This window comes from Halictus rubicundus, chromosome 10, assembly GCF_050948215.1.
Source record: "Halictus rubicundus isolate RS-2024b chromosome 10, iyHalRubi1_principal, whole genome shotgun sequence".
NCBI lineage: Eukaryota > Metazoa > Arthropoda > Insecta > Hymenoptera > Halictidae > Halictus > Halictus rubicundus.
This window is the reverse complement of record NC_135158.1, coordinates 4,322,076-4,349,778: the sequence shown is the minus strand read 5'-3', so window position 1 is coordinate 4,349,778 and position 27,703 is coordinate 4,322,076. Positions and strand designations below refer to the sequence as shown.

Genomic DNA, 27,703 nt, shown 5'->3' with positions numbered 1-27,703 from the left:
TCCATACCAGACTGCTTATGATTCCTCGTTGGATGAACAACTGTTGATACCGATCGATGGAATAAGAAATTTGACAGATGCTGTATGGCAGTTATCAATATAAAATTTCAAGTCAATACATCTAAGTCAAACTTTTTCTGAATATAATAATTAATAGGAGTGGAAACATCCCTTAAAGGAAACTCACCCAGCAATTTTTGTGCGAAAACAGGGCATATATTTTCTACGTAGCACCGTGTGGTGAAAAATGAAGCTCTCGTAATCAGAAATAATTTTGTTAATGCAATTCAAGCCCGATGCACTCGAACTGCATACAAGCCTTGCAGAATCAAAAGAAATGCACAACCGGCGATTCAACCGGTCCGGTTGGAAGGACACGATCAAATATTCACGGTTTATTGGCGGATTGATAAATAGTGGACATCATGGGAGAGGGCGTGTTTGTTGAGTTTTCCCGTTAATCTCCAAGTCAAACGACCCTAACCGAAGTAACTGCTCCGCGATTAAACTGAACGGGTACCGTACCTTAAGCTCGCCGGAATTGTGCAAACTTAGTTCGCGCACAATAACATCGGTAATCTTGTCCTATGTCCGTGTACATACGTATCGGTAGGTACGTGACGTATAACTTCCGGCCTTGTTTGAATTCGATTCCCGTCGCGGCGCTCGCGCGCAAAAATTAAACGATGTTTGCTGAGCTCCAATTCCGGGAACGTCTGCGAGTTGCCGTGCGGTTCGAATTGATAGCGCACACCCCCTGTTCTCGTTAACATTTCCAAAATCGAAGTAATCAAAGCGCGTCGAATGCTTGTTGAGACGAATTTCTTTTAACATTGTTTATCGCTCGAACGTGGCTCGGAACATTTAAGAGCACACGGGTAGGGTGCAAAATCGGCGAAAGATGAGATTGTTTGCCCTTCATTTTTTATCCATGAAAACGAGAGTCTCGGGGGTACGTGTTCACTCGAAGCCGATAGAACGTTGCTGTCTGCGAGCTGACAAAGCGGAAAGTGGAAACTGTGACTCGAACGGGGGGAGAAGGGTGAGTGGACAGGGGAGGGATATGAAAGCCAAAAAGAATGGTGGCTCGAGGATGGACAGCAAGGACTGGAGGGTTGAAAAGGAGCTGGAGACTGCTCGAAGATATCTCGAATGCAACAGAGGGTTGAGAAGGGAGGTTGGGTAGTTGGAAAACGGCTGTCGATTCGGGGATATCGTACAGATCGAGAGAAGCTGACGCTTTTCGTTTTGCGAACGAGTCGGAGAACGAAGATACCGAACGAGGGTGGAAGGGGTTAATACATTTTTCACATGGTAAAACACCCTTGCAGTAATTTCAATTTTATCTCCGCGGAAATCGACTTTGCTGGTGCTTCTTCCCCTTCGTGTGACTGGAACCCAATCGATTTAGTAAGAAATAATATTTTAATATTGCATATTATATATTTATTCTAATGTAAAATTTAAATTTGTTCACTGTAATGTATTATAGAAGTTCGGTTTAGTGGTTTATATTGACAACATTTATAAAAAATGTACAAAAAATACGACACAGTTAAACTCCTTCTTTTATCTTTTATAATATATCCCCAATTAACTTCAAAAATAAAGATTAATGTTATTTGACTAAATATGAAGGAAAAACTGGTTCCAGAAATCTTAAGTGAATCATTGAATTGGAGTATTTAGGGAGACCGTCTCCGGTCTGACCACGGCAATCCATTTCTACTGACGGGAATCTATAGCCTTGCGGCGGCCGCAGTAGAAGCGGTCGGTGCCTAGGCAGACACGGTCACCGAGCCGTGTCAAAGACTTCTCGACCTGCTCTGCGCTATTTGCACAGTATCCATTACGGCGGGGCGGGAGGATGGGAACAGTCCAGCGGGACCACTTTGAAAAAACAGTGGCCCACCGGTGGATCTACATGGCTCAATTAAACCAACAACATTGTGTATTCTCACACCTGAATCTGGTCAACCGCGAAGCAGCCGGTGGTGCATCGATCGGTCGCTACATTAATAATACCACCTGTTACGATGTCTGCTCGGTTTCGGTGGGAAAAGAGACTCGATCAGACAAGTTTCGAGAGCGATCTCGACGAGGTTCGCGAGAGCAGCAGTATCCTCTTAGGTCCTCCTCTGCATCGAATCTCCGAGACTGAAAATATTTGTTGATCGATCGCATCTATCGAGAAAACAGTGAACCGTCCGTGTAGCCGTACCGATACTCTCTCACTAAAACGTGCTATAGTCTGGTTATATGTGCGGCGAGATAAATGGGTCGAAAGGATCATTTCCATGGGCACGAGGCTCGCTATAATCACGGCTATCTCGCGTAAGGAGACCTTGAGGAGGGAAAAAAAAACAGCCGAGGCCAGCCCACGCGAAAATAAATTTCTGACTTTTCGCCGGGGAAGATGAAAGGAATCCGCGAAAAAAGGTGAAAAGGTGAAATATTTGTGTCCGACCTAGGACGACCGCGACCCCTTTGCCTATCATCGTAGAAGAAATCGGTGAACGCGGCGCGTCAATCGTCGGGCTTTTATTAGACCTGAAAATCAAAAGGACTCGCCGCGCCGGCGCTTCAAAGACGTTTCAAAGAGTAATATTTTTAATGTCTCCTTTGTGACGCCGCGCCGCGAGTAGAGCGAGAACTCCAGCTCTGTGGATTCACGATTCTACGTTTTGCAAGCTTATAACACCGGATCAGCGTTATTATAAGACCTTTGGCACAGAGAAGTCTGCCATTCGGTACGAAAACGATCGCGGAATCTTGACAATGGTACTTCCCTTCCATCAAATCCACAAACAAATCACTTATTCTTCCTCACATTTATTCTTCACACTCCAGTAATGTGTCTTGGTGATTTTCTGAGGGTTACGAATTCATTCTTTGCTGTAAGCATTTGTTAAAAGTTCTTCAATTTTCTTCAACGGTATATCCAAACATAATTGTTCAAAGCTGCAACTGATCCTGTCTGATCTGTTTGAAAAAAATTCTGAGACTGATTCTTACCATCTTCCATTGAAAAACAGTATTTTCTTCCAATACTACGAAAGACTTAACAAACAGGTAACACGAGACAAAGGATAATAAGCAATCTCGCGTATCGTATCTCGAGGATCATAATTCAGGATTAAGCGAGCCTTGGGATCCACTCTGAGACTTCAACGGATCTCGATATTAATTACATTGAGGATCTACAGGCGTCTGGTTCCCGACGATTCGTCTAGATCGAGGATTGTCCTTCATCAACTCTTGCAATACTGCTCCCCAAGACCTGGGAATAATTAATAAATAACACCAGTCGGATTAACACTGTGCTCCACGTTGTTGCTTCGCGAAAAGTTCGCCAGATCATGAGATAAGCGTTCTTGAAGGCGTCGCCACGCTCCGTCAGGAAAATGCTAACAACGAAAGCAACGAAGGTGAGAAGAAAACCTAAATTCAGCCGCGAGAAACGGGGAAACGAGCGTGTATTTAACGGCGGCGTAATCCCTCGCGTTTTATGCACCCGTACGAAAATTTCCAGAGGATTTTCGGCCCCAGCCCAGCGTTTCGTATTCGGCGACTATGCCGAGGCACGTACAACCTCCCTGCCCGTTGCATCGTCGAAAAACGGTTCTCCTTTATTTTGCATACGTTTCGCTCGCTCGTGGTCCGCGCCGCGGAACCCCCGTGGAACACTGAACAAAGGTTGCAAAATTATCTATGAACGCTACGCCGAAAGGTCTCATAGCGCTTTTTAAAATGCAAAAGCGAGACGTTGCGCCGGGGCTGCCGCGACTATTACGACCCTTCATCTTTCCCATTAATTATAAATTCTATAATTTAATGAACCCGACGGCTTCTGCCGTTCTTATCTCACGGTAAAATATACTCCCCGTGTTGTTCAGCAAGTATTCCACTTTACTTACTATGATTAAAATACACAAAGTCAGAAAGGATTAGTTTAATTAGATTCATAATTTATTCCGACCTTCTGTCAACTGTCAGGACATTTTTAATAACGATAGAAGTTAAGGCACGTAGCAGATGAAGCTCAAGTGAAAAAATGACTTTTATTAGAATCTATTTAGAAACATAATTTTCATCCTATTCGAGTAGGTACCATGTCTGACCATGGCTAACGATTTCCACTCACAATATATCTAAGTGCCACAATAGATCCTCAAGTGGAATAAAAATTGGAAGCATTTCTACATTATTTTTATATCCTGGAAATAATGGAGAATGTTGGAAAAACTGTACCATCATGTCAGCTCGACAAACATTATTATCCCGGAAAACGTGTTAGAACGCCGCCACCCATTTTCTGGCGTTTATACTCAAAAAATTTCAAAGGAAAATTGAATAAGCTCCGTTTCGGCGACAAAAGACCGAAATTTTCCGGGACATCAAAGCGTCCGCGCGTAAATCAGCTGAGAAATGAGCTCTCGCGTGAGTCGGGACGCCGCAGCGCAACGCGTTTTTACGCATCCCCCCAAAAAGGTGAAACGAGACCGAAAAGCTCTTACGTTACGCAATCTTCAAGCAGAAACGGTCGACTTTTTCGGTGGGGAGCTTGGCTCGTCGAATAATCCGAGATAAAAGCTCGTCGCGGCACCGACCGCCGAAAAAACGCTGAATTTCGGTTATCCTCGCCGTTTTTTTTTTTACCGCGACTGTCTCCACGGAGATCGGACCATCCAGTTCGCCAGAGAGAGAGAGAGAGAGAGAGAGAGAGAGAGAGAGAGAGAGAGAGAAAGAGAGAGAGAGAGAGACTGGATATTCGAGGTTGGATCCGGGACAGCGATTCACGTTGCAACCGGGAAACATCTGCCCAGGGAGCTTTAAGGCGGGTGACGTTCTTCCAGGGAAGCTTTCGAGCAGCAAACGAACCCCGAAGTGGGAGCCGCTGGGGATAAAACTCTTGATCAGATTAGAATTTTCTTTGTGCGATTTGTTCCGCTGGAATTTGAAGGAATTAGGGGTTGTCTGACTCTTCGCCGACCCACGTCACTCGGAATCCTTTAAGTAGTTTTACATAGAGCCCCCACGGAGATGCTCTATCCACTTTGTCAAACAAAATACTTTTACAGAGAGTCTGCACCGCAATATATTAGATCCGAGATCTTCGACGCTATCGGAACCCATTCTGTCAACGAAAGGTAACACGTCAGCGTCTGATTTGTGACGGACCCTCGTCACTGAAAATTTTCTAGTTTCATACAATATCTAGAAATTTTATTTTCTCCGAAAATGATGTTCGTTTTCGCTTTACGGTATCAACGCGTATTTTTATAATTTAGCTGTTTATCAACAAAAATACTGAAACAGTTTTAAAAAGAAATTGAAGACGGGTACCGCGGTATCCGGTTAGTGGAATAAGGGTTAAAGTGCAAACGGGGTTGGCGTAAGGGGAACTGCATAAAATCTAAAACAATTTCAACAGATTGTTAACTGTTTTCCGCTTGGGAGTGCCCAGTATCTTGCTGTGGCTGATGAAATTGAAACTTAACTTAGTTTGCGAAGCAATGCAAGACTTTTGGCGAAACGATTCGCAACTACGGAGCATGTATTCACGGCGCAGTGATGCCGGACATTGTCCAGTTCGAGTGAGAGCTCGAGCAAGTTGGTCCAGTGCGGGTCAAGTCGGCGTCCGTGACGTTGCATCCGAATAATTCTCCGAGCACTCCACAAAGGGAACGGTATATTTTAGCGTGTGCCGGCCACACGCGCGTTTACAAGCGATACGCGTGTCCCGGGGTGGGGGCCCGCGGCGTGGGCGGCCTGTTCACTTCATGAAACATTTCAGTCGGGCGAACAATGCTCGGTAACGAAGGGCTGCTCATCGCGAGCGTTCACCCGCGCTCCAGCCTCGCTTTTCATAAAACATCGGGGTTCACTTATTGCGTTCGCCGAGCCGCCGCGCCGGTTAAGCCAATTATGTAGCTCGTTAAATGGATACCGAATCCTCCTCGCCCAACCAGCTGTTTTCATCCGGCAAAAGAAAAATTCGGCAAATAGAAATATCCAGTGATTTCGTACTTTGTTAAGGACGAAAGGGTCGAGATTATATCGTGGAGGATGTAATGGAAAACTTAGTTCATTTACACAGTGAATACATCAATTGTTAACAAGGTAATTAACCCGCCTGACCGTTCCTGAATGTTTCCACTTGCGGTTCGATTTCATAGGGCTGCTTTCTGTTGCAAATTGTTGTACTAATTGCATCACAGTCCATTAACACTCTACATTCAAATTGTGAACAAAGTTGTTGGTGTGTCGCACTATTGTCGTCTAAATTTGCTTCCAATTAGTCCACCCTTGGTTTCCTATGTCCGACCCTACCGTTTAATCTACACGTAAATACTCTGCTATTCCTGCAAACAAATTAGCCATAGGATTTTTCCATTAACATCTGTTGTTGAAGATGTTATTTAGCAAGCAGCAGGAGTCGAAGAACGGCAGAAAACACGGAACGTCCTCCCGTTTGAATTTCGATATAAATCCGAAGTAGTAATATCCCGAAATAGTCGGACATCCAGCAAATCGAATCTCAATTAATCGCGCGCGGAACGAACTCCGACTCACATTTTTCATTAACTTCTACTCGCAGCACCGTTTGCACCTGTGCTCGTTCCAGAGCTTTCCATGTTTGATCAAGGATATTTGATCAAGAAAACGGTGGAGCCGGTTTTAGCGAGACAAAGCAACAGACACGGCCGTGCGTTCCGCGGAAAATGGAACGTGAAGAATGTTTAATTGGACACGTTTGAATCGTCCGGATCTGAATCAAGGACGCGTGAAAATTCTTCGAAGCGCTCGGAACGCTGACGTATCCGCTGAACAAGTATTATCTTGTCCCGCGAATCGAATCCAATAATTACACGGACGAGAGTATCGGTCATATTTCACGCTGTCCATCACATCGATGATCCGGCTCATTAGGCGTTCGAACAGAGATTTTTCGACATTGCTTGTCCGCATTTCTAACTAATGATGCTGAATTCGATCCAGCAGTAATTTCAAATAATGCGTGAGAGTTTCACGGTCTTCTCACCATTTGTGCCGATAGCAAATCTATAGCACTTCCATCCATAAAAAAATATTCGACGAACTGGTGTCCTGAGAATTAAAGTCCATCGCGTATTACCTAGATAGAGATTAAAAAAAAATAGACTACATGAAATATTTTATAGCGTTCACGTTCCAGTCGTCGGAACACATTCTCCTTTCAATTATAGTTTTACCGTCCACGCCTCACATCCCCTCGAATAGTCTCTTTATTGATCTTCATTTACATTTTTACAACGCGCCGGAATAAAACGACGCTCGCGAACGAGGAAAAACCTGACCGACGGCGATTTCAACAGCCATTAACTTAACACATTATCGTCCATGTCCGCGCATTCGTGTGTTTCATTAAAATCAATGCGAAGCCCGTGTGCACGATTCACGCGCTTCGTTAAGCGCATCGATTTTCCGTGCACAGTTTCGCACGATGTTTTGCGCGAAATTTCTTTATCGATCCGCTGGAAGAATCTTATGTCCTTAGTTCGCTCTGGAGAAATTTATTTCATAGAATGTCTGTTCTGTAAGTGGAAACTGTGGGTAATGGTCAGACAGGATTTTGACCAAAGTTTCAAATTACTTTTCCACAAATTCGAGGCGTTATTTGAAAGAATTTTCGGAGCAGCGAATGGCAATACAGAACAAGAATTTCGCAGAGAAGTTGTAGACATTCTAGACGTTACCTCAGTGTTCGTTCTTTTGTCTTTAACTTCAAGTTTCCTGTTCTTGCAGATTTTACTTGTCGGAAATCTCGGTTATTGCACAAAGATTTTCGGTAGGCGAAGTGTTAGAATGGAACGAAATCCACAGCGAACGAAACGAACCTTTTGGTCCGAATTTTTCGGTCCATAAAAATCATCGTAAAGTATCGCAACGGATTAATAAACGTTCGCCAGTAATTAAGCGAAGCTGGGGGAGCAGCGGTACGTTGTGCAGACTCGCTAAATAATCCGAATCTGAACTCGCTATCGTTTTTCCAGCTACGCGATCACGAGTATCCGGTTGAATCGCGTTACAGTGTGGCGGCGAGCGTTTGAACGGGCGGAGAATATAGATGGAAATCGGTGTATCCCGGTGACCCGGAGACCCGCAGTCCGCGAGGGACCCGCAGGGCAGGGTCGCGGCACCGTGTCGACAGTTTTTCGAGGCGTTCCCGTGCACTTGACAGCGCTTGGCGCGCTCAAGAGTCGCCGCGGACCGTTTTAAGCGGGCCAATTCCGCGCGGCCGGCCGTGAAACGTTTATCGATCCGCGGCCCGGATGGATCGGCCCACCAAATTGCTTGTTTTCCGGACGAAATAGCCAGCAGAAGTATTAATTTGGCCCCCGCGGGACCGTCGCCGGGGAAAAACCCAACGTTCCCCGTGTATCCGGCGAAGATGACAATTTAATTGCGTCCGCCGCAAAAAGCTGACCGGGAAGAACGAGAGTCACGTTTTGGACCCTCTGGATACCATTTGCGCGATCGTTTGTTCCGTCAGAGGTCCAATAACACCCCTCTGGATCCGTTTTTCTCGCATAATGGGTGGCAAACGAGTCAGAAGAAATTCCACTGATATTCGTAATATTTAAGAAATTATACTGTAGAGGAAGAGAGAATTATACTCTGAAGATTCAAGGCTCATAGCTTGCTGATTATTTAGGAGGATGATCTTTGTTGGATATCCAATACCAGAAGGTTCTCGAATGAAACTCGATTTTCGAGTTGATATTCAATTAAGGAACGAAATTTTCCTGTAACTAGGTTCCACGATGGTCCAGCTGGATGGGTTCAATAATCCATATGGCAGAAAGTGGCCTCGAGCGAAATTTCTTGCTGTTGCAGGAGCGGAGACAACCGAAAATCATGTATGATGTAGAATCCGTAAAATTGGGGAAGGTTTAAGTCACCACTTTGCTGATTTCGAAATTGTTCATAAAATACAGATCTTCGAATCCCTCAATTACATCTTCATGTAACTAGAGATCTTTCAGCTCACTCCTTTTATTTTATTCTCCTTCTTTCATTTCTCACACTGTCTCCTCCTTTCATCACTTCCTTTCTCGCTCCATCCATTTCTTGAACTTCCCCTGTTTCCTCCTTTCCCTTACTGTCTTTCCATCTCTTCTATTTTTAACTATTTGTCTGTCCCTCCTCTCTTTAATCATCTTTTTTGCTCAGTACTTTGTTTGCTCTTCTTCCCAAAGCATTTCGTTTTTTTTTTCGAGTCCTTTCTGGTCCGTGCAAAAAGCAGCAGCTTCCCTATTCGCCGAGTGATATTGCACGGTAGAACGGCGTACAGAAAAGAAACCCGCCGCGATTGATCATTCCCGCGAAGCCCCCTGGATCTTCGCGGAAACAAAAATTGTCCCGCGGTCTAATTAACCGAGCGACTCCGCCGACCGCTTCGATTTGCATAGGAACGGGCGCAGAATGGAAGCCCCGGCCCGGTTTGAATATCGTTAATGAAACTCATCAGTTCGCCCCCTCCCCTTCTGCCCGCTGCTCTCGCAGGTTTCTTAATATTCCGCGAGTCGGCAGCGTTCGCGAAGACACCAAGCTGGTCGCCCGCGTTCAACGCAATTCGAAATCTAATCGCGTGCCCGCTTTATTTAATGAGATGCAAATTCGCGGGACTTCGGGAATTTTCTCTTTACCGCTAACGCACGAACGTAACGCATTAACAGGAAGCAGTATTAATTATAGGGCGGTATTCGCGCAAACTGAAGTCAGTTTGCTTCACAATCAGTTAAGCTTGACAATAAAAGAAGTCAACTTTTTTAATACGCTACTATTATTTTATTAACGCCCTTTTTCTTTTCAGTAATACCACTTTCAACTTATTTAGTGCAGCTCCTTTTATTGTCGATTTTTTATTGAAACGCTACTATTACTTTTTTAATGCCCTTTTTATTCTTACAAATATCACGTTCAATTGATTTATTTAAGTTAACAGTATGGATTCGAACATTTGCCGACAGAAATTTATTATAGTTGTGAAATAATTGATAAAAGTAGAACATCTGGCTAACCAAAACTGGTTATATTTGAAGAGGAAAATATGTTCTTGAGTAGTCTCGTTTTTGAGGAGAATGAGCTCCAATTTGCGTCGCGCGTACGTGCTCTCGTGTACGGCTGCCTAGTCGGTCTGACCATGGCTGGCGTTTTCTACTTGCGCCCAACATCGACAGCGTTACGTTATTATTTCTGTATTCACGATCAAGCTATTGTCTTTTGTAGCATAACAATACTGTATTTATTATCAGATGTGGTGCATGTATAACAAAAATGAGCAGGGAACAGTGGAAGCATCAAAGGAAAACAGAAATTTCTGCTGGGCTGCTTGGACTTAAAATTGATGCAGAAAATTTTCATATTACATAAAGATACACACGCTCCCAATTATTTACACAAGTCTACAACAGAGTAGGTAAATTCATATTATTTTTGACTGGAACGATTACCATAGGAAATAAAATTTCATTTGTAATTAGTCGGGTTTAAGCAGCGTTGTGCAATTTCCTTGGCAAAAATTCGCGCGGCAACAGAAATTCTAGATTACTGAATGTGTTCTCGCGACCCGGCGAGGAGCTTTCGCCTGTCCAGGGTTAAAATAATATTCCCGGCGACCTGGGTCAGCGTACACATCTCACGGAGGATTTTAATACCGCAATTTGTACAGGAAACACCGTGTCGACGGGTGCGCCTGTTCGCTCGGCGAACTTACACCGCTGAAAACAGTGTATAACCGTTAATACAGTCGCTCGTTAAATATTGTTTTATTCATCCTAGTGCAGCGACGGCATGTTTCCGTTGCAACAGCGGTGAAATAACAATTTCGCAGCACAGTAGAGCCTTCTAGGTCCGGGCATTGAAGATTTCCGCGAGACATTGGATCCCGGGTGATCCTGTGTGAATCGATGGTGTCTGATTTCCATTGCGTCCCAGAAATGAATTTCTTCGCGTCTCCATTCGAGGCGTCGTGGCCTCGTCGAAACCACAATGGCCAACGGCGACAAAGGGAATGCCAATCGGGTCATCAAAGGAACGGATATCGCCGAAGACGATGGGGAAAACCCATCGTGATGAATTTCGAATCTTTAACGTTCCCCGCAGCGGCGCCGGAAGCCGCGGCCCGGTGTATACTTATCCTTCGAGAGCCTGACACATTCTCATTGGAAAGAATCCAGCCTGGATTTCGGTAACCAATAACCCGGGTCTCGCTTCGCCGCGGAAATAATCCCGACTCTCCTCCTACTTCTACTCTCTCTCTCTCTCTCTCTCTCTCTCTCTCTCTCTCTCTCTCTCTCTCTCTCTCTCTCTCTCTCTCTCTCTCTCCACCTTCTTCATCTTTCTTCGTCGCCTTTTTGCCCCATTTCCTTTCTGCCGCCGCTCGATTCCCAGTCGGAGTTATTAGCATCGCTCGGGAAGCATGGGACGCCGGCCCATTCATTCGGCCGTGGACAATAAGACGCTTAGAGTTGTCGGATCGAGAATGTACCACTAATTTGTTACACCGCAGGTGCAATCTTCATAAGATGAAAACAATATGCCAGTGTTTCTGAATTATCAATATCTCTTGACAGAAATTTTTAGCTCATTGCGACAGGATTTTAATTCCCAGATGATTGTACTATATAAATTGTAAGTGTCTGACCAATATGAACTTCTTCTACTTAAACTGCGCATGCAGAGATTGTTCAATTTCCTACCCATGCCCTGATTATATAAAAATAGACAGAACCGCGTTGCTTATCTCCTACAAGGTTTCATTAATCAAAAAATCGTAGTTGAATAATTTACAGCGTCCGACTAATAATACCCGCCGTATCCACTTAACATGAAATACATAACCAACCATTAGACGATTACACGACCACCCATCTCTCGATTCGCATCAAATTAGCGTAGAAAATGAAAAATATACAAGCCCGTGTACGAACGTACGTAAACATTCAGATAAGTGGAAACAGTCGGAAACGGTCAGACACGCGAAAAAAAGGAGTTCTACTGTTCTCGCGTGTCAAATGACCATTGAAACGAAATTCCCCGACGCGAGGAACTTTACTAGAGCCAGTTTCACTTGCCATTTTATTGCGGACCGCGCTCGGTATTTTATTTTACAAGCGTCGTGGGGAGGGGCGGTATCAGATATTTTGTAGTCAATTAAAAATATTTCAGGGTACGTTGTTTCCGTTTTTTTTTTTGCGGCGGCGGCCTCTGGCGAGAGCCAGCGAGGATCGCGCGGCTCGTTGCCGTGCCGGTCGGAATGCAATTATATCGTGTGCACGAGATATAATCGTTCCCTCTCGGGTTTACGCTGACGCCGCGGTTAAAGAGCATGATTTCCCCGAATCTAGATGAAAAGAAGCAGCGGAACAGCCGGCAGAAAGAAATTTAATTGGGTCGGGCAAAACGTGGCCGGGGGCATTCGGTGTACGGGCGAGAGACGAGGCCAGCTTGCGTCTGCTTTTTTCGGCTTCGTTGAACTTAATTGAAGCGATTCTACGGATCCCGTCGGCGGCGTTACACTCGTCACGCTCTACGAAGCAAAGCTACAATACCCGAATTCCACGTAGCTCCGTCGAACAACATCCGCGATACAGGGATTTCTTGCGCAGAAATCGCTTTGTGGCCGGCTATCATCCCCTGCTGTTCAGGGATGCGTAAGTCACAGGACACGAGCATTTGCAACGAGGCAAATTTTGAACGCGATCCGATTCTTGCTGCAAAGCATTCTTCCATTCAACCACCTTCATTTTGATCTTCTAGCTATATAGATCGATTTTTCAAGTGGGTCGTCAACATTTAAAAATATTTTATTCATTACACCACGGATTTTTATGCAAAATAAAAATTTGTTTGTACCAAATACAAGCAAGAGGAGCCGAGTAAAAAATTTTTTCTACTTTTGATAATGTTAACAATCTGAAACCGATACATTAATACTTTTAAATAATTTTGATCTGTCCGCTGTTTTAAATTTCACCTGCACATTTTAATCATAAATTCAGCAGATCCACAGTGTACTGATGCATACTTCAATTTTTGTATTTGGAAGGGTTGAAGGAATTCATTTCTACAGAACAGAGGTTTTGATTAAAGACATGGTTCTAATCAATGCGATGAAAATTGCTGTTCGGTTAGCATTTAATCGACTATTTAATTGAATTGTATTTAATTCTAAGTGAATTTCGTTCCATTAGAATGTAATTGATTATTCCATTCTATTTCAATCAATTGTATCTACATTTATATCTACTAGAGTAAGTTAAATTATAATTTCATTGAATTAGAACTGAATTGATTTCTGTGACAGTGGAAACGAAAGGTCAAGGGTCAGACAGTCGCCCGTGCCGGTTCACAGCACTCTGATATCATTCATCTTGCTTTTCACATGATCGTAGAGGCAATGATCGAAGGAAAGACAGCAAAGACAAACAATTCGATCTTTGTAAAATCGAATTTCTAGGCAGCATTGAAACCACAGACTACTATCGAGTACAATGAGACTTCCTGTAGAATAGCTTCCTTGATACCTCACCGAACACCCAGTACGTAGCCAGAACATTTCCATAGCAGGAATTCAGTGGAATCGTCGCGAGATCTGTCGTAAGCCCGATAAAATTACAAAAAGAATATCGAAGTCTAACAGCCTCGATAAAAAAGGCTATCACATTTCCATAAAGAATAAGAAAAAGAAATTCTCTCTCTGGAAAGAGAGAGATAAGGGAGCCCGATAAGGCCTCGGTAGGGTGGAAACCCTATTACAAAAAGGTGGGAGAGTACCTTGGAATCGGTGGTTATTCCCCCATTCCTCCATTGCCGGGGCCAATGACGCGATCGGGCGTCATTTATCAGCATAATTGAAATCGCTGGCAAGCTTCGGACGGCGTTTTCAGGCGAGAAAACGAATCCGGGAGCACTATGGCGTCGTTCTGTCGAGAGTAGAGGTACTTCTACCCTGTTATTTGGTGGATGTCTTCTCTTCGGTCTCTTTCGGACTCCCTCGAACTTGTTTCTGTGCCGATAGACTCAATTTCAACCGTGCGATTGGTAAACTTCTCTCTCGAAATTGGCGAAATGATTCGGATAGGTTGCGTTAGGTTTCTGCTGAGTCTGGGCTGGGATTAGGCCAGCTATTGGTTAAATCTTGGTCTGGATTAGGTCAGGATCGAGTAAGATTTCGGTTCAATTGGAAACAGGATTGTTTCTCGGTCGCTGGACACAAATTTTTTCTCGCGATTGCTAAACTTTGATTGCTTAACGATTGCTAAGTTGATTCTCGTTAGGTTCCAGCTAGATCGTAGCTAAATTTTCGAGAGATCTTGATCAAGCTTCAGTTCACAGGAGCTCGGAATTGTTTCTCCGCTGATACATTCAATTTTACTTGGAATACGAGCTGAACTCGGGCTAGTATTCAGTTAGGTTCGGGTCCGGAACGCCAGACTGGACATAAGCGCGAGTTCCCGCTCGCGTACGAGCGTTATTATTCATGATTTCATGAATTTTCATCCGCGGCACTCGAGATTTCTCGTTACTTCGCGCGTACACGCGTTCATGCTCGCGCGCGGCCCGTCGGGCTTGTTCTTCCGTCGCCTTTCTTCCCTCTTCCTCGCATCCGTGGAAGGAGACGAAGAAGCAAAATGAATTTTTCATTAAGAAAGAAAGCCGCGAGTGTAAGTAAACGTGGGATCGCGAGAGGGATAAGGGGGCTGGAAATTCCGCAGCCGCGAACCGTGCAACTTCTCGGCGGGAGGACAGACTGCAATGGGCGGTGGTCGACCGACGCTTGACGTCACCGTCCGAGCAGGTTGTTCTTGCCCTCCTCTGACGACCTGGGGAAGAAACCGGGCCGAGGAACATGACTGATGGAACCGAGAATTGAAACGCCGTGGAAGCATATGTTCGCACGAACCCTCTCCCTCATTCTTACCCACCCTTTCGTCCTTCCTCAATGTCACTTACACCATCCCTTTCTCGCCGTATCGTCGCTCAATCCTTCACTTTATTCCTCTCACACTTTCTTGGTTAATTTCTCTCTCCGTCCCACACTGCCTTAGCTGAACTCTTTTTCTTTTCTTTATTAAGTTCATTCAAGAAAAAATGAGATTTCTACGTGGTCCCTGTTTCTTGAAATGTTCAGGTTCTATTTATTCGAAATACTTTGTCACGAATCTGACTTGGTATTACCGGGCATAGGGTTAATTGTACTTTTTAAACGAACTTATAAACCACAGCCATTTAATTCGTGTGCGTAACATCCACTTTTATCGAATTAAAAAATGAATAAACCGGATGGATAAATATATCAATCAAACAATAAAACTGTATCTAAATCCTCAAAATGTCACGCGAATGCGCACCGTAAATCACGAATATAAATTTAAATAAAACCGCAGCAGCCTGTATAATCCACTGAAGGGTTAATACGTGGCTTAAAGTGCCAGAAATACTTATCCATAAGTCGGAAAATGTCCTAGCTTCGTTAAAAGCAGCCGGAGAACTAAATCTCGTGGCCGAGCTACGAGTGCACTGGATTTTCATGAAAACCCGACCTCGAACAGCTCGTTATTACGCGTGTCTGCTCGGTAAGGGCACACACCTGCTGCCGGTCCGTCGGAAAACCGTCTCGTACCCTTCGCCCTTTTTCAATCTTCTTGGTCCGGCACAGGCTGAGAAAAAGCGGTCCGGCGGCCGGATGCCACGTTTATGAGATCAGCGGACGATATGAAAGGCGAAAAAGACGGGCGGCAGTAGAAAAAAAAGGGGGGGAGATTAAACGTCCACCGTGGAGAGATGAAATTTTTCTACACGTTAATCGTTTTACGAGGGACTTGAGGGAAACTCCTAAAGCACCTGCGCGAAGTCACTCGACGGTTTTAAGGCTCGTACGAAGCGGATGAAAACCGTGCTGTTTGACCTTTCTATCCGCCGGATGTACAAGGCTTGTTGATTCCCGGCAAAGGAACGAGAATACGAGCGCTGAAGTTCCGCCGATGAAACTTCGTTATCATAATTTTACGTTGTTCTTAAATTGGCTACGCGAGACTTTTCTTTCGCGTGGTTTAATTAGCTTGGCCAGACGATCCTCTCTTTTTCCGAGGAAGTTTAGTAATGAGTTTCAATTTACTTCGTGAAACATTGTTAAATTATGCGTTGCCCAATTTTCGGTCTACACTTTTATGTTGTAGTTTGTGCTGTTCCATTATGATGGTTTTAAAACGACTCTTACTTCTCTTTAAGAGAAACACGTTTCCAGAAGAGTCATTGGTTTGGGGAGAACAAGCTACAAGTTTGTTCAGCTTCGAAGGGTTCGATTTCTTATTTCAAAATTAAATTTATTATATTGGTGGATAAACACTCTATTTCAAACAACAGAACGTTGTGGAAGAGCTTTCAAGACTGTCCTGGGAGTGTTTGACATATGGCTGATCTGTACTACTTACTACTGAGACGCCTGTTGTGAACACTTTCAGTAGAATAAATCGACATTGGTCAGACATATGGAATGTTTTCCATTAATTTCACAGAGTAAACGCAACTCAACAATAAATACGGAAATGAAAATGTAATGCTTCCTTCAACGCACAAACACTGTACTCAAACAAGAATTATCACTCTCATACTCAACAACAACAACAACACACTTAACTCAATCATGCTTAAAGCTTCACTCGCCTTCGTCCACACACGTTCCACGTAGATACACCATCAAACAACAGCAAAGGCAACTAACAACGCAACTTTCATATTTTTAAAAAACGTACAACAAACACGCTACGTTGCGATTCTATCGAGACCATACTCGAGGAAGTAGGGTGGCATTACAGAACAGCATAGATATTGATAATCTCTGCGAAGCCGAAGAAGTCACGTCTCCGCCATAAACCCTATCCAACCGCGTCTCTTCAACGCCGTTTGTTTCCCCCGCGAGGATTCATTATTTCTCCGTGAGAGAGACGTTCCGGAGGCGTCGCAAACACCAGCCGCTGAAATCGAGGGCAACGCTATGTAACGCGACACCGGGGATTATGGCTGGTTACCGTGGAACCTGGAGCTACAGTCCCAACAATGGTCACCGGGAATCCGTTGTAACAGCAGGCTGCTCGCAGCTCCGAACCTTGCTCTCTACCATTTCCACCGACGAAATTAGGATAGAACGCGGTCGCGATCGTTGTCGAAACAAGAAGGCCAGTTGAGACGTCGACGACGAGCTTTCACCGGCTATAGTCAGCGACCATCGTGTTGTTCCAACCCTTTATAGTTCATGGTACACATAGTATTCCTGTAGCATCGCGAGGTCGTTCTGTTACGATGTTAGCGAGCGAATGGGATATGGCGATGGTTATATTTGCGGTACGGGAGCTCGCGGATGGATGCATATTTCAGTTTATGTAGCATTATACGAGGAGTTCAGGGATTAGCGAATTGTGCTTCTTCCAGCTTAGATGTTATTACTGTAACCTCAGTACGTTATTAGATTATGAATCCTGGAAGTTTAATTATGGAAAAATTGTTGGTACATCTGTGAAGGGCTGTAGCTTCTCGTTCCAAGTAGAATAATTTCTCGAAAAACTTCGGGAGAGAAAAAACAGAGGAAAGTGCCCTTTTAAAATAGCATTACAATCATTGTGCAAAAAATTCGTTATAATAGTTCAAAGATCAAGCAGTTCCCTCGATAGACGATTTTTGACTGAGAGCGTAGAGAACTGCAAGAAACCATATTTCGTGGAATTATTTGTGACGTCAGCTAACAACAAGACCATACTAAAAATTGACTATACGATAAATAACATTGTCAGCTCCAAGTCTTAATCGCAGAAAAAGACGGCGTCGCTGATTCACGAAGAAAAAAATTATTGCACGAGGTCAGGCGTGAATATCGAAACAATTCGCCTTCTGTCAGACTTCGCGAGGGTCGTGGATAAAAACGGAAATGCATATTCGCGCGGTCGAGCGATCGCGATGTGCATCGACCAAGGAACGCGCCGAGTCGAATGAGTCACAGCTTCGGCACGCACAATAAATAAACGAAACGTCGTCGTCGTTTCGATAACGCGGCCGTTAACGTCGCGACGCGCCGTTAATAATTCGTATGCAAATGGAACGTGAAACGCGCGCGCTGCGAAGGAGTTATTACGCGGAATCAAACGTCCTGTGTTAGGGGGGAGTTCTCTCTGCCTAGCCGTAAATTAAATTGTATTAAACGGCAATGTGCTCTCCTGGTGCACGCCTTTCGAACAGGAAACCTCGTTCTCTCCGTTCCGCGTGTACAGGGGGCGGAACGTGACGCGGTTCTCCCTCGGACTGCGTGTATCGTATTCGTTTTCGCGCGCGTGACCATAAAAGTATCCTCTGCGTCTTCCCCTCTCCCCCTCACTCGCCAGGTGCCTACACGACGAGAACTATCGGGCCAACGCAATCGCTGTTCATTCAAAAATCAGTCGCAACTGCTCCCGTGATTGCTGGAACCGGTCGAACACGCTCCCGGGGAAAATTGGAAAGTCGAAACATTTTTTTCGTTTGCGGCGCGCACCGAGTGTTCCGCAAACGTCGGGCCAAAGTGAAGGGCGCGTTTTTACGGGGGTGGAAAATAAGTCGACGTTTTTCGTATTTCCATTCGGCGAACAAACTTCCCGGCTTTTTTCCACCGAACCGCCAGCGCGTTTTATGGACCACTCCCGGTGTTCGGGGACCGGCTCTGTTATTCGAATTTTTCGAATTCGACGCGCTAAACTTTCGTCAATCGAATTCTTTGTTTTCGTAACCGTTACGGTTTCGCGGTTTTTCATATTTTCCGAGAGCCACGTTAATCGAAATCGTCGTTATACGAACACTCTCCTTTTTCTGGATTCTTTATTTATTGAGATTTTTTGCCCGGAGAATTGGGAATTGCTTTCGGGACCTGTCCGTTATCGAACTCTACGTTCAAGTTTTATTACTTTGAACTGGTTTTAATCGTATCGATTGATTGTCGAAACACTTCTTTCGCACGACTCTGCACTGCTCGATATTTTCGTCGAGTTGGTTCTTTTGGGGGACAAATTGAATTCACTCGATATTCAATTTAGATCAGGATCCAGAAACCTGGAGGTGAAAGCTCCTAACAATGTTCAGTAAGCGTACTCATTATGAATAACATATTGACATTTTTCTGAAACCTGAAACATGTTCCTAAATATCAGACATTCTACAATGTTTTCAGAATCATCTCAGACATTCTACCATGCCTTCAGAATTTTTTCAGACGTTCTACAATTTGTTCATGAACTAAAATAATCTCATTCGAACAATGCATCCATAATTGCAAACCTTCGCAGCAAGAATTTTTAAAGACTCGACGTATGAAAACCATGCTGCCCAGCTAAATGGTTGATCATCGAAGTGTCCGGACCAAAAATCGCATGCAATAAATCTCGCAAGGATCGCGTGGACTTGATAATATATCAGACGATAAATTAGTTCGATCTCGCGGTCTCGCCACGTCGGTAACGTAGACAAAGCGGCAGTTCCGACAATGGGGCCATTCAACGGTTGTTCATTTCTGTTTCCAGCTTTCAGAGGACATCGGCTACGTCCTTTATTCGGCTCTAGGTAGCTTCTACATCCCGTCGTGCATCATGGTGTTCGTGTACATACGTATATACTTCGCGGCGAAGGCACGCGCGCGTCGCGGCATCCGGAAGCAGCCGCGTCGACGGCCACCGATGCAGCCGGCATCGCCGGACGTCAGACAGACCAGCTTCACGCAGACCACGCCGGCCACCGAGACCAAGAAACCGCCCTGCTCCGTCATGGAGAACGTCGCCACCATCGAGAACCAACCAGTTCAGATACCGATCGTCACGTGCGACTGCGCCAGCGACGTCAGCACCTCCGAGGCCGACCCTGGGGGAGGAAACAGCATACCCATGGAGGAGAAGGACACGTTGAAGGTTCGCTCCAAAATATCCCCTTAGTAGCTAATTTTTCACAAGCACATACAAATTTTAATCAAATATCCTTCCCATACAGTACAAAACATTGAAAGATTCACTGTCTAATCATAATCAGAAAGCCCCCAAAAATAATGTTAGAAACAAAGGAAAGCTGTAGAAGTGATTTTAATACCGAGTGTCTGACACATGACTGATCTGGACTACTTACTACTGCACCGCGCCTGTCGTATGAACGCTTGCAGTAGAACAAATCGAAATTGCCGAGACACCGGAAATATTTTCCATTAATTCCACGGATGAACAACAACTTGTTGCTTGCAAATTTAGTGTTTTGTGACATATTGTTTATAATAAGACACTACGTACAAACCCCGAAGATGCGCAATCTAATAGCATTCTTAGTAAGCAGACTCCACTCGACATCAGTCAGAGGGTGCCCGGCGAGTGCATCTCGAACTTATTCGGATCGAAGACAGAACAGCATCGGTTTCCCCCGGTCCGGAATTAGAATGGATCTCCCGATCTCGTCGATCCTCGGTAGGGATCCACGGGTCTCGATGGTCGCGCGTCGCATAAAAATGGAACCGGTAACTCAACGAAACCAGAAACTCGCTATTGGATTTCAGTTTCTCCCCCCTCCCATCTCCGCCCCCTCCGGGTTTCCAAGCACAAATGGAATCGAATAAAGGCGACGGCGGATTCGAGTGCTCGCGATACAACGAGCGCCGCGCGCCGTTTCCGCTGGTCTCGCAGCTCGTGTATCGAGGATCGAATCGATCATACATCTCCCCGGCGACGCTCCCACTGAAATTGCTACTCCTGATCGTTCCTCATAAACTACCCCGTTCGACGCGGCTCCCCCGGATAAAATTAGAGTAACACCGCGCACGCCGGTTCCTGCCGAGGAAACGCGTATTACAGTCGGCGACGTAATTGAGTGGACAGGTAGAGGGAACCGGTATCAATCACGTTTCGATGAATTAACGTGTATATAGGTTGTGGATTGATGAGTGTGGACTGCGAATTTCCATGCGCAATTAAGATCTTCGGCAAAACATCGTTCTGCAAATTTGTTAATGGCAAGTTTCAGTAAAAACTCTATATACATTCTCTTTAACTTGAATCTTTAAATCATTAATTTGCCTGACATGAACTTCTCTACCAGAATAAATGATGCAATCTCTTAAATAATTCAATCTCTTTATTCGATTGATCAACGAACAGTTGACCCGCAATATTAATTCGATAAAGTTGGATCGATAGCGATTTCCACGATCCCGTTCACTTAATTCTGTCACCGAGACTGTATATCCCAGAAAGCATCGCGGAAGTGGTCACGCTCCGGACGTGCAGCGCGGGAATTTCTCCTCGTAAATGAACATTTATGAGATCCCATTCCCGGGCACGTGATTCTTTATGAAATCATACGGATCGCCGGCGAATACGGGCTCCGCGAATCACCGGGTGAAATGTATCCCCCGTCTCCGCGGGTTTCTTTAAAACATCTCGGAGCTCCGTCTTCGGCTGCCGCTGGACAAAGCTCCTTTATTTCCGGCACGTAACGTTGTTGCGCGATGGTATTCCACGGAACACCGGGAACGTGAGCTATCACGAATGCGTTTTGATGAAGCCTCGGAACACGGCTCTGTTGTAAATGGACTGTGGATGTTCATGGAATTTCTGGATTCGCGAAATAGATTCACCGAACCTCGATTTCCACGGAAATTTAATCAATCCATTCATATGCTCGAGTTTAGCGTGACGAAATGCTGTAAAATTTTCATACATAAAGACAAATTTGATCATGTACAACAGGGGGTTGCTGCTCTGCTTCTTTAACCGTGAAAATTTACTCTATTATATATTTATACACTGGATCACTTCTTCCAACAAAATATGTCCGAAATAAAACAGCACCCTCCCGAATCAAGCAATTATCAACTGATACAAATTATTAATGACCGAATCAATTTTTCATTTCGTACCAGTACCTTATAATTAATACAGAAAATTTTTATTTTGCGTAAAGATCCTCAGTCTACTAATGTGTATGAACAATGAGAGCTTGATAAGAATTTCAGTTGTAAACTTGTAAAAATCAATGGAAGAAGAAATACATTTTTAACCCTTAACACTCGAATGGTGAGTGTGAGGCACCACTAAAAATTAGTGTATTATTATTCAAAATATTTTTTACATTATTAAATTCGTTTGCATTTAATAAATTACTAAACATTTCAGTCTTGCACGAGTAAATGGCACCATTTTCGTACGTATAACATGAACAAATATATAGAACGGAAATATTCTAGGTCGGAAGAAATGTTTCGTTTTGGAATTAAAATAGCTTCGAGTGCAAAGGGTTAATTAACTCCCACGAATCGTAACCCTTCAGTTAAGATAAAAACTGTATGAACCACCCGACACAAAAATGTCAAAAAAATCTGGGCCTCACTAAAAGACTGTCTCTCACATATTGTCAACAGGTGACGCTCCCAGTGCACATGCAGAAGAGCACGTTGAAGGCGACGCTGTCAGTGAACGGTGACGGTCAATCGAGCGTGCCATCCCGATGTCGAGCACCTAGCGTTGGCATCGACGTCGACATGGTGTCGGAGTTTGACCCGTCGTCGTCGGACAGCGGCGTGGTGTCGAGGTGCGCTGTGGTGAAGCCACTGAAGCTTCGTCTCTGCCAGCCGATTTTTGGCCGACGGAACCTCGGCAAGCTGCGACGGGAGCACGGCGACGTCGGTCGTCCGTCGACGAAGGACGAGGTCGGCGTCGTCGAGTCGAAATCCTCGAAATCGCGGGACCCAGAGAGAGAGAAGAAGAGACTGGCTCGTAAGAAGGAGAAACGCGCGACGCTGATACTCGGCTTCATCATGGGCAGCTTCATCGCCTGCTGGCTGCCGTTCTTCGTCCTCTACATCGTCAAACCGTTGTTCCCGGACATCGACATACCCTCGCAGGCGTTCGTCATCGCGTTCTGGCTCGGATACATGAACTCTGCCCTGAACCCGTTCATCTACACCGTCTTCAACAAGGACTTCCGGCGCGCGTTCCGCAGGATACTGTTCAAATGAGCCCCGAGGCTCCGTTCCCCGGTGAGAAAACGATCCGGGACACCGTACACAGAAGATCGATCGCCGCGGGTCACCTTCCGACAGTGAATCGATCCGTCGATTCGAGAAAAATCCAGAGACTCCGAGAGAACAATCCTTTTCAGTGAACAAATTCGGTTGAACGTTCCACGGCGATCGCGATTCTTTCGTTTCGAGCTGGAAAATGTTGAGAAGTGTAACGGCGCGTCTGTGAGTGGTTAATCGAGGATCTAATTTAAGGTTAATCAAATTTCATGTTGGTACAACTTCTACACGCGATAACAGTGAGGTCAAGCTCTGTGGCAATCCAAGGTCGAGATTTTTAAGCACTGAACAAGGAAACGCGATCGTCCGATACTCAAACGCTTGAGCTGTGTCTACATTCGTCACCATTCGTTGCAATAAAATTTATTCTAAGGTTTTTCACAACTGAACACTTCACAATTCTTTCAATCTTCAATCATTTTCCGTACCAAGCACTGCTAGGAAGTCTATTATCTGCAATGCCGATTAAACGTCCGTAGACAATTTTGACACATAGGGCTCAATTTGTTAGAAACGTTACCAATTTGTTACCGATATCTCTCACTTCCAAAAACACCGTGCAACGAATGACAGTCTGCGATGACGTGTCATAATTATTTAAACAACATCCTAACAGAACGAGGAGCATAAACGAATATGGGCACTGCTTCAAAGTTCATTGCTCCACCACTGACGCATCACCATCTAAATTTGTCATTACCTGGACAACATTCTAACACAACGAGGTGCATAAATGAATGTGGACACAGCTTCAGGTTACAGCGACAAAATCGTCGTTGTCGAATCAAAGATTCTGCCGGGCTCTCTTTATTTCTTGTCCTGTTGGTCGATCGGTTCGACAGTAACGATTTTATCGTTGTACGACGTTCAATCGGAACGTAGGGGCCGACTCCTCCGACCATAAACTGAGTTTTGGCAATCTCGGACGGTTTTCGCTGGAAACGGCGACGTCCGTCATTCGACGACCGATAACTGCGCGGATCGTCAAAGTTTCGATGTTAAAACTCGACGAGTGACGATCGTAAATCGTTGTAGAGGTCTCAGCTGTCAGCGTTCCCTCGATTAGATGCAAGATCGGTCATCGAAGGGAGATATCTAGACAAATGGGGTCCCATGGGATCGGGGGCGAGCTCGACTCCGATTTGGCCGAGGAAAATTTGCTTGGAGCGTCGCTGGACTCTCCGTTTCCGGCGTGACGCAGCCCCTAACTATCGCCTCTGTCTCTCGAGTCTCGTTGTCGATCGGTTCGAGGTGAAATCGAGATATCGAAGCGTACTCGCGGCCTTCTTCCTTCGTAGAGTTCCTTGGACGGACGGCGCACGGTCCGATTGTATATTAAACGTCGCGACAATCCATTATTATCGATGTACGTGATTGTAGATATGTATAGCAACGTGCGTGCCTGCGTGAGTGCGTGTACGTGTACATGACTGGATGTTCGTGCGTGTGTGTGTATGTGTGTGTGTCTGTCTGTGTGTGTATAAAAAAAAAGAGCGGAGATATCGGTCGGAAGAGTTTTTGTTCGCGGAATACGCGACACGCTCGAGGCGGGAAATCTCGTTTCCGGTGGATTCGAGAACACTGAGGGCTGCCGGAAGTTTGGAGGCTCGGATGAAGTTTCGTTGCGGAGAGCCAGTCTCCGTGGATTCGAGACACGGGAATGTCCTGGGAAAAAATAAATCGAGGACCCCGCGAAGTCCCAAGGATTCCGAGAGGAAAAACTTTCGGGACGGATCGCGCACAGGTACCGGTAAGTCACCTGAGGTTGCAAGTTGAAGTACCTCCGTTGCTTCGGACCACATGCCAAAATAGTTTCCCCGGAAAGATGCTGTTTCCAACCACTGTTTCCTCAGAGTCGCAAAATGTTATTTCGGAAAGTTTGTTTGGGTCCTTGTGTTTTACAGAATGTTTGGAAAGTTTCGTTTTTGACACTTCTGCATAGATTTCCTAACATTTGATTTTATCAGTATAAGCATTAACTATGCATTTTTAAAGAGGACCATTTTTGTCTAAACACTTTGACTTAAAGTTTTAAATTCGATTTAATTCGATATTGTTTTTTTTTCGTCTGAAGAAACACATCTCATAAAATAAGAAAATAGGAATCAGAAATTTTAGAGCATGAAGAAAATGGATGAATCTTCATCTTGAGTGACACATAAGGGTTGAAAAAGGATGCTCTCAGCTTTAAAAATCCAGAAAATGAACCCTCCTTCAAAAAACACTATTAGAACCAAAATTGTCAGAAAATTAATACAAAATGATTCGTGAAAAACTGTTCAAATATCGATGTAACTAAAACAAAATGTTCATTAAGTATCACCCTCTCACTTTTCCTTCAATTCTTTCCTTGTCACTTTCTTCTCGCAGAAAGCAACGAAGACACTCCATCCGAAAAATTGTGTTAAGTGACTCACCTTGTACCGCAATGCAATATAAAAATTGTACACGAATAAAGGGGCAGGAATAATAACGTACACCCACCGGAAACGAGCTCGAGTGCACTAAATCGGATACTGCGAACGAAAACGAGATCGCGCGAGCCAGTCGAGTAATGTTTCCTATTAAATAGGCACAGTAGAATCGACACACCGTTAATCGTGTAACGTTTAATCTCGAGTTTCAAGATTCTATGATGAGGGTGCGATTTACACGATACGTAATAGTAATAATACCAAACCAAAAAAATAAATAAATAAATAAACTAATGAATACTAATAACATTACTAATAAATACTGTAGGAGTTTCTCGAGTCGGACGATGAATCGCGCGTTATCGTGAAATGGATACGCGCGCGATGATTATCGCGGCGGGTCACTTCGAGCGAGTCAAATCGCCAGGGTTTTCGACCCTGGCCGGGCTTAAATATTAAATTCGATCGCATCGTGTTTAACGGCACACGCCCCGGCTGTTTGATGTCGCCGCGTCGAAAACCCGAAACACGCCCCCTCCCCCGCGGATTCAATTATTACGCGGTGTTACGCGATGTTTGCGCGGCGAGGCGCTAACTCGCGATCGGCCGCTTTATAATTCAACACAGCCAAGGCGCACGGCGAAACCGATCTCCTGATACTCATAAGCCCCCTACATACACCCTGCATCCATGCCTAATTGAATATCTCACCCTCGAATCACCCCCGCCTCCTGAAAAACGTCTCGAAACGCAATTTCTCTTTTCAGAAGTAATGGCTAAAAAAATCTGAAAATATCGCACGTGTACTGTTAATCCTATACTAGAACGCCATTACGTTTTTTAGTTGTTGACACATCGCATTTTCTTGCAACTCGTTCACTTTGTCGAGGTGTACTCTTAATTTATTTTATAGGCTACTCTAAGTGAGGGGGTGTAGGGAGTTGTATTTTCTGAACGAGTAGTATTGTTTTATTTAAATTTTCCAGTAAACTTTTAGAAGGGTTATCGTGCATATATACCCTAATATTTCTTATGGGACTCGTATCGGATGACTACGAGAGATAGTTCAGCCTTATAATCCAAGTACACGAATAACTGACTAGGCTGATTTGAGTCAGTGTTTTCTCGAAGCCCGGATGATTGGGTATTGCCATAACAATGTCGTAATACAGCGTTAACAGTACACGTGTGAATTTTTTCAGATTTTTTCTATGATTAGTTCAGAAGTTATGCCTCTTAAAGTCGCTAAAATCATTCTGCCAGCGAAGGACATGAATTGTTCTTTTTCACAAGGATCGGAAAGATATTTCTCAACGTTATTTCAAGCGTAAGCATACTTACACGGAAACCGATCGGATAAAGCCGTTTCGAGGTAAAAAGGTGCGCCGCAAGCGGAACTCGATGCCGCAACACGGTCGCGTTAGGATCAAACGTGTCACTCACCTAAAATCGCGTGATGGCTGCCAAATTCTCCGGCGGACACGTTTCCAGGATGAAATCCCACCAGCACTGGTAACACCGGTCAGGATGTTTGACCGATGTTTGCTCTCCTGCGTCTAAACAAATCAAAAAGCGACGATACAACGGCTCGTAAATCGAGAACGGAATCATCCTGCGGAATGAATTTCGGAAAAACAATTCTCCCTTCCCCCTTCTCCCTTCCCCGTACGTTTTCCACATCGGGCGAACGTATTCAATCCGGCCCTCTCTATAACGTAGATTAAAGTTCATCCCTGCGGCTCTGACCGCGAGGAATTCGAATAAACAATTTCTACGGATTGTCGAAAACCTAATACTTTCGGGGAAAATGGTTATCCCGTTCGGTAACGGATTTTTTTCCTGACGAAATATTCTGCGATCACCTTGTCTGGCTCTTTGCATGCTGACTTATTGGATAAATGCAATCGGTGAGACATTCTTTTGCTCAGATAGCTTGCACAATTTTTATAAAGTCTGATGAAATACCTACTTATATTTATTTTTAAAAAACTGTTATATGATCTGTTGCTTTTCTTACATTTTTATCAAATTATATTTGTGCACAATTTAATAAGTATTCTTCCTTCGTAGTGCGATCGATTTCATTTTTACGCAATACATACTTTATTGGATAATCGAGGATGTATTTTCGATCTCATGGGTGCATAAATGAATTTTGTAATGGCGC

General features: G+C 44.5%; 1 protein-coding gene across 1 annotated transcript in view; it reads left to right on the top strand.

Annotated features, from left to right (window-relative positions):
• Octalpha2r (alpha2-adrenergic-like octopamine receptor) overlaps positions 1–23,530 on the top strand; it is a 139,918-nt gene extending 116,388 nt beyond the window's left edge. Inside the window, exons 2-3 of the mRNA XM_076794887.1 lie at positions 19,593–19,973; positions 22,463–23,530. Of these exons, the coding sequence (XP_076651002.1) occupies positions 19,593–19,973; positions 22,463–23,059 (978 nt within the window). The 3' untranslated portion in view covers positions 23,060–23,530. The remainder of the gene's footprint in view (positions 1–19,592; positions 19,974–22,462) is intronic.
• The last annotated feature ends 4,173 nt before the right edge of the window (positions 23,531–27,703 follow it).